At 37.9% G+C, this 14,713-nt stretch overlaps 1 protein-coding gene across 1 annotated transcript in view; it reads left to right on the top strand.

Annotated features, from left to right (window-relative positions):
* The window catches only part of LOC126095606 (uncharacterized), a 100,504-nt gene extending 87,223 nt beyond the window's left edge, over positions 1-13,281 (top strand). The window contains exon 4 of the mRNA XM_049910375.1: positions 10,486-13,281. Within this exon, the coding sequence (XP_049766332.1) occupies positions 10,486-10,806 (321 nt within the window). The 3' untranslated portion in view covers positions 10,807-13,281. The remainder of the gene's footprint in view (positions 1-10,485) is intronic.
* The last annotated feature ends 1,432 nt before the right edge of the window (positions 13,282-14,713 follow it).

Genomic DNA, 14,713 nt, shown 5'->3' with positions numbered 1-14,713 from the left:
AATCCAAGACACGTTCACAAACTGAACATTGTACACAAGATGCAATGTCTCAATCACAGTTGCAGGTACACCAGGCTGTATTGAAATATGCTCAGAATGCTGGTTAACTTTTTACCTCCATTACACAGGTGATTTCCTGTAATGAAAAGAGTAACAAGGAAATGTTTGCCAATGAAAAAAAAACACAAAATACGGAAGTCATGAGGATGGCACTGAACTTTTTTTGAGAAGTTTAGGAACCATTTGTAACGTGTACAATTCCAACAAAGTAATAAAAATTACTTTCTTATCATATACTACCATCTTTACACCATGTGTTGACACATTGTGTAACTAGATCACATGATGACACAGACAGAATTGCAGACATCAAATTCACTGTTAAAGAGAAAAACTCTGGTGTTTAAATTTTCATTTTGCACTACAGTTTGCATATGGAGATGTCTTCACGGGCTCCAAACAACGCTAGGAAATGGGTGAAACACTTTGCAGATGGGAACACAACCATCTGAGATGAGCCTCAACACAATCACCTTCAAACTGCATACAATGTCATGGAACAAGGAAAGAACTGATGAGTTAATCAGAAAATCTCATATCGCTGTAATTGAAATTGCAACAAAACTTGTGACAGGACCTAGTGCAGAGCAGAAAATTATACAAACCTTCAGCCATCAAAAAGTTTGTGCCTTCTGGCTACATGATTAATGACTGAAGATCATTCAGTTCAAGTTTTCAAATGAAGGGTGTACTCTTACCCTCCCACACATCACCATCAAAGTTCACATTCTTTGCCCAAATTTTGAAAACTTTGAGAGGAGTAAGATTACAAAAGAAGAACTTTTTACTTATCTTGATTATCTAGTTGTTGTTATTGTTGCTGATTCAAAATCTAATTGTGTCTAGGAGTGCATTCTTGCTGCTGAAAATTTTGATTTAATGTTGTGAGTTCTGTAAGACAAAATAACTGATGAAGAGTTGACTGTTGCTATGAATATCTATTTATTTTATTCCATTCTTCCAAAACACACCGACTTTATAATTTCCACATTCAAAAAAACTATAATTACATTGTTGGTGACAAACTTATAAAACTGTCTACTTCCGTCTGAGGCATGCCCGCTGCTACTTACATTCTGCAGTACACACAGTTTGCAAAGAGCTTACAAAGCAAGAGAGATTACAAACTTTCTTGACAGGAGAAGAATTTTTACCAAATTATATCATTTTTCATAATTAATCCAGAAACAAATTTAATAATTAGTGTTTGGTTGTGCAATTAATAATATGAATTTTAATTATGCCAGATATTTTGAATTTTCAATTATTCTTAAAAGAAGAGTAATTTTAATTGTTAGTACATATTTATTGTGACACATTAACTTCTTTTTTATACATTTTAGCCTGAAATATAATACATCGTACACAAAGTCATATGAATACCTTTAGTGAAACAGCTGAGATAATTTTAACCTATGCAAGAATCAATAGTACATATGGTATCAGTTATCTCTATATAAAAAAAGGTAATATTACAGGAGGATGATTCATTACAAGGGGAGAATTTTTTAGTGAATATTATGACAGGTGATGAAGGGTAGTTCCGTTGAAATGAACCTGAAACAAAATACCAGGGGATAACTTGGTACCATTTGGGTTCACCGTCAAAAAAGAAAGCAAGGATGGTATAATTTGCTCGGAAAGTCATGGACAGTGTCTTTTGGAATGCATAAAGTTAATAAAGTTAGTATCCAACACTCACAGATGAGATGGGCACTAAAATTGAGGATACCAGTGCTTCTTTACAAATGCAATTCCAGGAGTATTGCCCCAATTTAACTATTTTAACATTGCCAAAATGACTGAAATAGAGACTAGTGTTAGTGACACTAGAATACAGCTAAAAACATTAAAATTGAACAAAGATCCAGGGCACTTCAGAATCCCTATCAAATTCTCTACTGAATTTGCAGCTGTGTTAGTCCCTCCTTTTACCATAATATATCATGCATATTCTGATATCAAATGTAATGACGGGTCTTGAACAGAATGACTAGTGTGGATTTCAAAAATATCAGTCATGTGAAACCCTACTCATTCTTTTTTCACTTGTTATCCTAAAAGCCAAGATTCAAGGCAGTCAGGCAAATGCAGTATTTCTTGTCTTCCAGAAAGCATGTGACTCCATATGTACATACACTTATTATCAAAAGTATGATTGTATGAGATATCAAGTAAAGTTTGTAACTGGACTAAGGACTTTTTAGTAGGGAGGACAAAGCATGTTATCTTGTTTGCAGTATCATCAACAGATGTAGAAATTGATATATGTAACCCAAGACCCTGTCTTTCACTGCAGATGCACACCATGCCTGACCTCTTAAGGGAATCAGGAACTGTGAATAAGGAGTTCATGGGTAGGTGATGCAATGTCAGTACTGTGTGGCAGGCTGGGAATTTTGGGTCGGGTGGTTAGCATGATCAGATGGTCCAGGCAGCTATGTCAACTGCTCACATTGAGCAGAAGGTCCAGGTTTGAGTCGTGGTCCAGCACAAATTTTCACCTGTTACCATTGATTCACTTCAATATCCAATGCAGCTACCATCATTGATACCTCTGAACAAAGATGTAGAAGTAACTTCAAATCTGCCCCAGGGACATGAGTTGGAATCCTTGGTTGGTTGGTCAGTTAGTTGGTTAGTTGGATGGTCGGTTGATTTGGGGGAGAGGACCATACATCAAGATCATTGGTCCCATCAGGTTAGGGAAGGGTGGGGAAGGAAGTCAGCATGCCCTTTCAAAGGTACCATCCCAGCATTTGCCTGAAGCAATTTAAATACTCATGGAAAACCTAAATCAAGATCACTGGACACAGGTTTGAACTGTCATCTTCCCAAATGTGAGTCCAGTGTGCTACCCACTGTGCTGCCTCACTCAGTGTTGTTGAAATTCTTGCTGTTCTTGTTGTATATTACTGACCTTGCAGACAATATTAATAGTAATCTCAGACTTTTTGCAGATGATACAATTATCTATAATGAAATACTGTCCACAAAAGATATACAAACATTCAATCAGATATTGATAAGATTTAAAAGTGGTGCAAAGACTGGCAGCTTGTTTTAAATGTCCAGAAAAGTTAAATTTTACACTTCACAAAACAAAAAATGAAGCATTATATGAGCACAACATCAATGAGCCACAGTTGGAATCATTTAACTCATACAAACATCCAAGTGTAACAATTTATAGGGATATGAAATGAAATGATCACACAGGCACACTCACAGGCAAAGTAGGTGGCAAACTTTGGTTCATTGGTAGAATATTAGGGACTGCAATCAGTCTATGAAGGGGACAACTTACATAACAACTACGTGACCCATCATAGAATATTATTCACGTGTGTGGGACCCATACTAAATAGGGCAAACAGAAGAGATTGAATGTATACAAAAAATGGCAGCAAAGATTTATTTGACTGGTGGGAAAGTGTCATGAAGACACTGAAGGAACTGAACTGCAAAATGCCTGAATATAGATCCCAACTAGCTCGTGGATGTGTAATATGTTTTAAGAAACATTTTTCAGTGATGCCTAGGAATGTACTAGAACCCCTTACATATCACTCCCATTGGTATCATAAGAATAAGATTAGACTAACTCCTGAGAGTCATGTACCTGTGATACCACTATCAGAGGTACCTCAAGTACTATTCTGTCCTGTGAATCCTGTCTCCTCTGCAGAAAGTACAGGGTCTGTCATTACTCATCCACTTGATAGTGAGTGGCAGATCTAGGAGACCTGTAAAGGATGGATGGTACCAGGGAGGCCTCTGTGTGTTGTACCGATCCCCCTAACCAACAAGTTTGAGGTGCTGTCTTTCACTTAAATTGAGCCTGTGGGATTCACATCATCTGTTTTGGAGAACCTCGTTCTATCTGATATCAAGAGGAGGCAAACACAAAGAGGTAGGTTTTATTAATCATCAGCAGCTCAAATGTACAGCAAATGATGGTATGCCGTAGGGAAATGGCAGGAAGGGGCATGAAAGGACAGCAGGTGCACTCAATGTATATTCTTGGGGGCCTCATTCAACATGTTGAAGAGGCTATTCCAGCAGCCAATGACAGAACAGGGTGCAACCAACTGCAGATTGTGGCACACATTGGAACAAATGATGCCTGTTGTCTGCGTTCCAAGGTCATACTTGGGTCATTCCAGCAACTGGCAGAGGAGGCTGAGAAGTCCAGTCTCGTGCATGGAGTTTTAACGAAGCTCACAATTTGAAGCATTGTCTCCAGAACTGATCTTGGCCCTTTAGTTCTGAGTCAAGAAGAAGGACAGAACCAGAGACTTCAAAGGTTCTGTGACAAGCTAGGCTGTGACTTCCTGGACTTTCACCATAGGGCTGAGAACTGAAGGGTCACCCTGAATAGATCAGGAGTGCACTACACATCAGGCCACTTCTCAGGTAGCTGACTTTGTGTGGGGTGCACACAAAGGTTTTCTAAATTATGCAGCTTCCCAGCCAATCCAGATAACTATAGCCATAAGAAACCCAGAAGTATCAGTGTAAGATCGAAAGAAATGCTCCCACAGGTGAGAGTATTAAACATTCACAACCAAGTGCCAGAGTTTGGAACATTCATGAAAAGCAGTGCAGGTCAGATAATACTAGGTACAGAAAGCTGGTTGAAACCTGAAATTTATTGCAGTGAGATTTTTGCCATAAATTTGAGCATACATCAAAAGGAAAGGCAAATGGGAAATGGAGGTGGTGTTTATGTTCCAGCAGACAAAAACCTCAAATCTACAGGGACAGAAACTGAAGCTGCACATGACATTGTTTGGGCAAGACTCAGTTTCAGGAGTGAGCATAAAATGGTAACTGCATCCTTCCATCACTCAACACACTCATCTCCTGATGCAACAAAAAACTTTAGAGAAAATCTCAGTTCCTTTGTACTCAGTTCCCAAATCATACTGGAAGAGTTGGCAGAGACTTTAGTCATCCAACAATTAATTGAGAAAACTGCAATTTTGTTAGTCGTGCAGATGATAAAGACATCCCGTGAAAGATTACTAAATGACTTCTCTGAAAACTGTCTAGAACATATAGTTTGGAACCCCACTCATGATAAAAATATATTGGATCATATTGCAACAAACAGACCTGACTTCTTTGAGGATGTCCACGTCTGAACTGGAATCAGTGACCATGACATGGTTGTGGCAACAATCATTACCTGAGTACAAAGGACAACTGAAACAAGCAGAAAGATACTTATGTTTGATAAACTAGTTAAAAAATCAGTAGTGTCATTCCTCAATGAGCAACTTTAAATTTTCAGCATAGGGTAGGAGCACTTAGAGGAACTATGCTCAAGTTTAAAAGAAAAGTTGACCATGCACTGGATAGATATGTACCTAGTAGAACAGTTCATAAAGGGAGGAAACCTCCATTGTATACAGTCATTGTGAAGGAAACAGATTAACGCATAATAGGTGTAAAACAAAGCATAGAGCTGTAGACCAAGAGATGCTGAATGAAATGCATTTGGCTGTCAAGAAACCAATGCGTGATGCCTTCAATGACTACCATAGCAGAATATTATCAAACGATATTCACAAAATCCAGAGAAATTCTGGTCATATGTAAAGGTGTATGTGGCACCAAAATTATTTTCCCTCTGCTAGTGAATGAGACAGGAACTGAAATCGAGTGTGGCAGAGCAAAAGCTGAAATGCTTAATTCTGTTCTGAAATGTTTCTTCACAAAAGAAAGCCAGGATAATTGCACCATTTTAATCCTTGTACCACTGAAAAGATGAATGACATAAGTACACCACTGGTCATTAAAATTGCTACACCAAGAAGAAATGCAGATGATAAACCGGTATTCTTTGGACAAATATATTATACTAGAACTGACATGTGATTACATTTTCACGCAATTTGGGTGCATAGATCCTGACAAATCGGTACCCAGAAAAACCACCTCTGGCCATAATAATGGCCTTAATATGCCTGGGCATTGAGTCAAACAGAGCTTGCATGGAGTGTACAGGTACAGCTGCCCATGCAGATTCAACACGATACCACAGTACATCAAGAGTAGTGACTGGCGTATTGTGACGAGCCAGTTGTTCGGCCACCATTGACCACACATTTTCAGTTGGTGAGAGAATGTGCTGGTCAGGTCAGCAGTCGAACATTTTCTGTATCCAGAAAGGCCCGTACAGAACCTGCAACATGCGGTCGTGCATTATCCTGTTGAAATGAGGGTTTCGCAGGGATCGAATGAAGGGTAGAGCCACGGGTCGTAACACATCTGAAATGTAATGTCCACTGTTCAAAGTGCTGTCAATGCGAACAAGAGGCGATCGAGACATGTAAACAGTGGCACCCCATACCATCACGCCGGGTGATATGCCAGTATGGCGATGACGAGTGCACACTTCCAATGTGCGTTCACTGCAATGTCGCCAAACACGGATGCGACCATCATGATGCTGTAAACAGAACCTGGATTCATCCGAAAAAATGACGTTTTGCCATTCATGCACCCAGGTTCGTTGTTGCGTACACCATTGCAGGCGCTCCTGTCTGTGATGCAGCATCAAGAGTAACCGCAGCCATGGTCCCTGAGCTGATAGTCCATGCTGCTGCCAATGTCATCAAACTGTTTGTGCACATGGTTGTTGTCTTGCAAACGTCCCCATCTGTTGACTCAGGGATCGAGACGTGGCTGCACGATCCATTAGAGCCATGTGGATAAGATGCCTGTCATCTCGACTGCTAGTGATACGGGGCCATTGGGATCCAGCACGGTGTTCCGTATTACCCTCCTGAACCCACCAATTCCATATTCTGCTAACAGTCATTGGATCTCGACCAACGCGAGCAGCAGTGTCGCAATATGATATACCGCAATCATGGTAGGCCACAATCTGACCTTTATCAAAGTCGGAAACGTGATGGTACACATTTCTCCTCATTACACAAGGCATCACAACCTCGTTTCACCAGGAAATGCCAGTCAACTGCTGTTTGTGTATGAGAAATCGGTTGGAAACTTTCCTCATATCAGCACATGTAGGTGTCGCCACCAGCACCAACCTTGTGTGAATGCTCTGAAAACCTAATCAATTGCATATCACAGCATCTTCTTCCTGTTGGTTAAATTTCGCATCTGTAGCACGTCATCTTCGTGATGTAGCAATTTTAATGGCCAGTAGTGTATTAGAGTCAGTGGTGTTCTGAAACAGCTGAAATCCTGAAAGCTGAACAAAGCTCCAGGGCCCAATGGAATCTCTATCAGATTCATACTGAATTTGTGGTTGAGTGAGCCCCTCTTCTAATTATAATCTATCACGGATGCCTCAGACAAAAAACAGTGCCCAGTTCTTGCAAAAAAGCACAGGTCACACTCATCTACAAGAAGGGTAGTAGAAGTGATCCACAAAACTACCATCCAATATCCTTCATATCAATTTGTTTTAGAATCTTATAATATTCTGAGCTGAAACATAAGGAGGTATCTTGAACAGAATAGCCCCCTCAACTCTGAAAACATCAGTCATGTGAAGCTCAACTCGCACTTTTTTTACATGACATAATGACAGCTTTGGATCATGGCAATCAGGTAGATGCAGTATTTCTTGATTTCTAAAACCATTTGACTCAGTAGTAAACCTATGCATAATGCCAAAAGTATGATCATATGGGGTATCAAGTGAAATTTATGACTGGACTGAGGATTTTTTGGTGGGAAGGATGCAACATGTTATCTTGGATGGAGAGTCATCATCAGATGTAGTAGTAACTTCAGATGTGTCCCAGGGAAGTGTGTTGGGGCTCTTGCTGTTCATTTGTATATTAATGACCTTGCAGACACTATTAGTAGTAACCTCAAACTTTTTGCAGATTACACAGTTATTTATAATGAAGAACTATCTGATAGAAGTTGCATAAATATTCACTCACATCTTGACATAATTTCAAGGTGGTGCAGAGATTGGCAATTTCCTTTAAATATTCAGAAATATAAAATTGTGCACTTCACAAAATGAAAAAATGTAATATCCTGTGTGTTGCAATTGGCCAGTTCATAAATATCTGGGTGTAACACTTTGTAGGGATATGAAATGGATGATCACATAGGTTTACTTGTAAGTAAAGCAGGTGCCAGATTTGGATTTTTTGGTAGACCACAAGGAAAGTGAAATCAGTCTACAAAGGAGACTCCTTGCAAATCACTTGTGCAACTAGTTTTAGAATAATAGTCAAGTGTGTGGGACCCATAAAAATAAGACTAATAGGGGATATTGATGTATACAAAGAAGGGCAGCATGAATGGTCACAGGTTTGTTTGATTCATGGTAGAGTGTCAGAGGAGCTGGACTGGAACTCTCTTGAAGATAGAGATAAACAATAATGTGAAAGTCCATTAACAAAGCTTTAAATGAAGACTCTAGGAATATACTAAAACCCTCTAATATCACTCACATAGGGTTCATGAGGATAAGATTAGAATAATTACTGCATGCACAGAGGCATTTAAACAATAAATCTTCCTGTGCTCTATACATTAGCTTACTTGTTTTAGTTGTAAATATTTGTCATGTATTGTTGTTTTTCTGACATGTTCCACATCCTGGAGGACCTCCTCACTACGGATCAATTGGAATGAAAGTAAATCTAGTCTAATCTAATACATGAATGGTACAAGAAGAAACCATAATAACTGGTACAGTGGGACATACCCTCTGTCATGCATCTCACAGTGGTCTGCAGAGTATAGATGTAGATGTAGATGTGCATAGAAGTGTTTAAGCACTCATTCCTCCCATACTACATACACAAATAGAGTGGGAATAAGCCCTAACAAGTGGTACAGTGGGAACTACCATCTGTCATGTGCTTCACATTGATGTGAAGAGTATAGATTAACTGTAGATGTAGACATAGGACTAGCCTAAAACTATATTCCAGCTTACAGCAACACAATGCCTCTTGCCACTACTAAATGAAGTAACAAATTATGGCTACAATGTTGATGCATGAAGAAATCAGAATCAGAATTCATGTGTGGTGGACCATGTTTCATTCTACAGAAATGATATATAAACACAAGCAGTCAAAGCTTCTGTTATAATGCTGAAATTTCTTTTTCTGTCATTTCAGTTGTTTTTAAGAAGACTTGAACTATGGAAGACATAAGATGCATATTTGTGTATATGTGTAATCAGTTTATTAACATTCAAAATAATGAGACTAATTAATGATTCTTCAAAAATAATGAATGCCATGAACCAGCAAAAATGACATATGGCATTTTACTAAATACAACCAAAATTGATGGAAAGAGTTAAATAAAACTTGAATGGCATTTCTACTTATACTTTAATTTCAAAGTAAGTTCCCAACATGATTTAATGAAACTGTGCTTCATCCTGCGATTCACAGTTGAAGATGAATGAACATAAATTTGCTCCAGACAGCACTACAAGATGCTTATGAACATGAGCATTAATACTAAAAAGTGATACAATTTTCAAAATTTTCTAAAATCCAAATTGAAATAAAAACAGCAGATCCAGTCACAAACATAGACCCTTCAGGTAGCCGCAACAAACAGTCACAATATGTTTTACTTAGTGATTCCCCCTTCCCCTTTCTTCCCCTTCCCCCCTTTCCTATTGCTTATAGCTCTCAGCAAACAGAAAGGTAAAGAAGTCATTGCACAACAGAATTTCACAAATTTGCTGTATTTTAACATACTAAAAAAATGATGAAAAAATAAAAAATTACAAAGATGATTTTGAAACAGGATTAACTTATCCTACAGAATTCATGCATTGATGAGAATCTGTCTTCTCTGTCTAAGCTACGGTTTGTCATTTTATCCCCATATGAGCTCAATATAAAGCATTTGCTGCTTAAAATAACTGATGAGAGGTATTAATTGATTATTTTTATGTTACGTATTGCTGTATTAAGCTTTAATGTATCCACTGCCATAAATATAATATATCAAGCAGATCTTAAAAACCAAAATGGTATGTCCATGAGGATAGCTTCAACTATTTTAATGGAATAGGAAACTGAAACTGGCCATTTCCCAATAAAAGTAAAACGATTGCTTACCTGATTTCAGTGAAAGACCCTTGGATCAGTAATAGTTAATGTTTTTCAAAATTTGATGGTTATGTAACAGTTATCTGCAAGTGTTATGGAATTCTTGGTTGTGTAATTCATGCATCTCTCCACTATCCTTAAAAGCCAAAATCCATATTTAGTGAACAGGACTGACTTATCTAAAACTATATTGAGAGCCTTAGTGATGTGGTATCTGGAAGAAACTATCAAAAACAGATGTTAATTTTTAATGAATCCTATGCCTGTTATCTTCTCATGCATAATAAGTCTCATTATTTTTCATGCAAAATCTCTGATAATAGTTCACTTCTGCTCTCAGGTGGAAGGGTTCTCAACAGACAGCGATGAAGGTGATGGTAGCAACCGTGTACGTCACTTCCTGCAAGTGCCACCTACTGTGCGGACGTTCACCCCTACGAAACGCTGGAGTGACGGAGCTGCTTCTTACTACCGGCCACGGAGGTTGCTGCCACGCCAGGCAGCTATAACCTCACAGCTGTCAGTATCGACAGAAGACACAGCAGCAGCTGCAGAAGTGGAGCGAGTTGCTCGGCGACCGCCCTGTCCATTGCCACCGGATGCCCGTCATTCCTCAAGCAGCTCTAGTGGGAGCCCCACACTTAAAGAGACACGCTTCTAAACATCCACTGCAAACTTTGTGGTTAACAAATGCCCATGATAGCGGTGAAGACAGCAACGTGTTCCTCACTGAGTAAAATTACAGAGCCACTATGCAGGACCTGTCAGAATTTTTGAAAACATTCAGCTGCAACAGGCTAAAGTGTGTGCTTCAAAAGGACTAATACTGGTAATTAATGTAAATGAAGGGAGCCCAAGTGGAACCAATTTAAACTCTGCCGTATCTCAGGAGCCCACATACAACAAGAATGAACAGACAGACTTATAGATGTATTAATATTAGCTGGGTAAAACCAATCAGTTAATTCTGTACTGGCAACAGCACATTACAAATAAAACTGTTGAGCATGGTACTCAGCAGTTTCTCCAAACATATGAGTTTTTTTTTCTCATCAATAGTATGGAATTCAATAAAGTTATGGAGCTACTACAAGGTGTCCACAAATCACAGTAGTAAAACAATATTGCTGTCCAGTTTCTGTACGTGACTGATGTAGTGAACATATGTTAGGCCTTTCAGTCTTTGTTTAGTGCCCTAGGAGCTAAATAAATATGGAAAACTGTTAGAACCACCTGTGTAACATACCAAATTAGCATGGTACAATGTCATTGGTGACTTATGTCAAATTGAGGTGGAAATGGAAGATGTGCAATGATTTCTAAAGAACTAAATAACTGCAGTCAGATAACAATTGTTAATGTCCAAAAGACCCTAATGCTCAGGTGAGACCAGTACGAGTTTTGTGTATTACAGCCAGTTGATAGGATGTTGACCCACTCTTAGTATTGTCGGATGCCTAATGGTAGTCATGTATGGAAACCAGAAAATGTTGGTATACTTCCTGTGAAACATCAGGACTTCAGGACTCCTGCATTGTGGCAACTCTGTACAGGGCTGAATGCTGTATTGTGTCTGATTATCCACATCAGTGCATATATGCTATGATGGTTGTCAGACACTGTTTTCTAACATTATGAATTTCTCTGGGCAATTGTAGTTCCATACATCTCCCATTTCTTAACTTTTCAAATACATGACATAGATAGACCTAAGAAAAATTGCAGTCTGTGTATAGAGAGTATGCACATTTTTCTATGCTTTTATGTGTAAGTTAGTGTGTGAGTGCCACAGGTATCCTATACAATGCTTAACCATTACAGTGTATATGGATATTCACACTGTGCCTTGTCTTGTATGTGCTTTTCAGAATCAACAAGCTCATGGGAGAACAGTGCAGCTAACGAAAACAGTCACTTTATGTGAAAGTACGCTATTACCATTACTGTCTCAAAGTTTCCCTATCATGAAGCTGTATTCATTTTTCATTTTGCCAATGCTGGTTGCTGGTAAATGTGTACATGTACTACAAACTTTCATATGTTTGACGAAATCCTAGGTTACACAAAATCATAAATTTCAGTTCATGGTGATGAAATCTTGATAAATATTATTTAAAGAAAGAGTCAAGCTACACACACAGATATGAGTCTTATGCAACTTACTCTTCTTCAGATCATATAGTAATCTTGTACATTACATTACTGATAAAAAGTAACAAGCGGCCTCACAAACTACATATTCACTCTAAGCATCCCACATTAAGGAGACATCATAATTTCTATCAGTAGTTACAACAGTCAGCATACTGTTTGCAACTGTTATGTCAGATGTAATTCTAGATGGTTCTTCAGCCTCTGACATACTGTGACTCAGAATCAATGGCAGGGGAGAATATCTTCACAATTGTAGACAAGTTCTTCTGCAGAATTTCTGTAAATTTATTTTTACATTACAAAGGTAACAAATGAAATATTTGTTGGAAATGACAGGAGATGCTATGAGGTGATAATTGAATTAATCACTACATATGTGGTTCTTAGTATGAGTAGCTGAAGTTCACTAGGATCCAGTACACCAAATATAAATCTCATTTATACAAGAGTTGTTTGCACAGTCAGTGCTATTTCTGTATGACCCAGACAAACCGAATTATATGAGCTTCAGTTGTAGTGGCCTTCCAGATAATTACCATAAAAGATATGGTGCTCCTAATAATTCAAGTATAACAAATGTATGTGGTGGCAATGTTCCAGATAAATATTTCTGTGCTGATGTCATACAGGGCAAGTACATGGAACAAATTATTTTTCCTGTGTGTGTATGTGTGTGTGTGTGTGTGTGTGTGTGTGTGTGTGCAAGTAGCACAATTATAAGTGCTGTTTCTCTCTATATTATAATTTTTGTTTTCTCACCAATGTACAATCAGATAAATATGGACCCTGTGGAAAACCGGACCAGCAATTAAAATCTTCCAACAGTAGTGAAAAATGGTGATGAAAGAGAAAGATAAAGGTTAAATAACAATGCAAAATGTAGCAATCAGAATATTTTTCTGGCATATTTTTTTCCTTGTTACTATGTTGCATGTGTCACAAGTTACATGAATGTCTGAGAAAGTAATTCCAGTTCACATCATTAATTTGACTTGATAAAACATGTTGCAGGTAATGAGTAATAACAAAAAAAAAAAGACCAAAAATATTTTAAGACAGAATAAAAGGTTGCAGAGTCTCTATCCCAGTTACTGCAGTGTCTGGTGCTCACCATAAAGTCATTTGTATACCAAACATTATTTTAGAACTACATAATATTTGTCATAGTATCCAGTCTGTTTGCATTTAACATGTGAATGCTGAATTTCAGGATGAGGGATCAATATATATGGTGGTCTAGAACAACATACACAATCTCATGATACCAGCTGATGAGCAACCTGTGTAAATAAACAGCATGTTGAACATGTAGCAAACTCTCTTAGAATTAAAAGACTTGCATCAAGTCTTTACATGTTCCCTTTACATTTAAATTGTCTATCAGCCACAAGTATACATTCTTCCTACCCAAACATCAGTATGCCACATGAAAATAAAGTAAATCGCTTAGGTGATTCGTGTGTTATGTGTGACATGTATGGCAATGCAGTAACAGATATATTAAGGCATGAATGCTACTGACCACACAAATGTGATCTACTTCATGTTGCTGTTGTTTCTCTCAACCCAATGGAAGACTTTTTGTCACGAGCTTATTTCAGCAACAGTGGAACAGACCAACAGAGAATTCAAATTTCACAGTCTGCAGCATTTCTTGAATCTCTTACACACCTACACAAAATGATAAAGAAGTACATGCACTGTACAGATGTTGTATTTATTGTTGCAGACAAAGTTGCCAGTATGTTGAAATTTCGAATGAACAGACATAGAACACACTTTGTTTCTGGTACCCAACATATTAATAACATGACATTTGAACACATTTCTGAACTAACAGAGTGTTCCCATTCACTTGCTGATGAAATCTGTGTTCCTAGCACAAAGTTATATTTTGAAAACCTGAACATCTTTTCATAGGTAATTTGCATGAATTTTTCTTTATCAGCATACATATATTTTAATGTTACTATATCTATCTATAATCCTTCAATACAATATTCCTGATTCTCAAAAACAGGATTTCCTTTTTGAGAAGATCTAATGCTTGAGCCAAGACATTCTCTCTGTTCATCTGTTAAATGATGTAAAGTACAGGTAATGGAGAACTCATCCAGAGAAAAGAAAATGATCCTCAAGCACAGGTTGATTAAATTTAAGTCAATGTCTGAGGAGTCTTATCTGGATGGTAGAGAGCATGAGGTATCACATACTCAACTCTATCTTCACAGTTACTTGGTTATAACACTTCTGATGGGACAGAAAATTTTTATTGTCATATGGAAGATGAGTCTCTGGACTGCGCTATTAATTCCAGCTCAGTTTCTAATTCACTTTTCACCAGTAATGAAAATCTGATTTAAGATTTATTGATCTTTAATGTAAGATCTTTGTTTAAATAAAGCCATTTTGGA

This window comes from Schistocerca cancellata, chromosome 8, assembly GCF_023864275.1.
Source record: "Schistocerca cancellata isolate TAMUIC-IGC-003103 chromosome 8, iqSchCanc2.1, whole genome shotgun sequence".
In the NCBI taxonomy this organism is placed as follows: domain Eukaryota; kingdom Metazoa; phylum Arthropoda; class Insecta; order Orthoptera; family Acrididae; genus Schistocerca; species Schistocerca cancellata.
The sequence above is the reverse complement of the archived record's forward strand: the minus strand, read 5'-3'. Positions and strand labels throughout refer to the sequence as shown.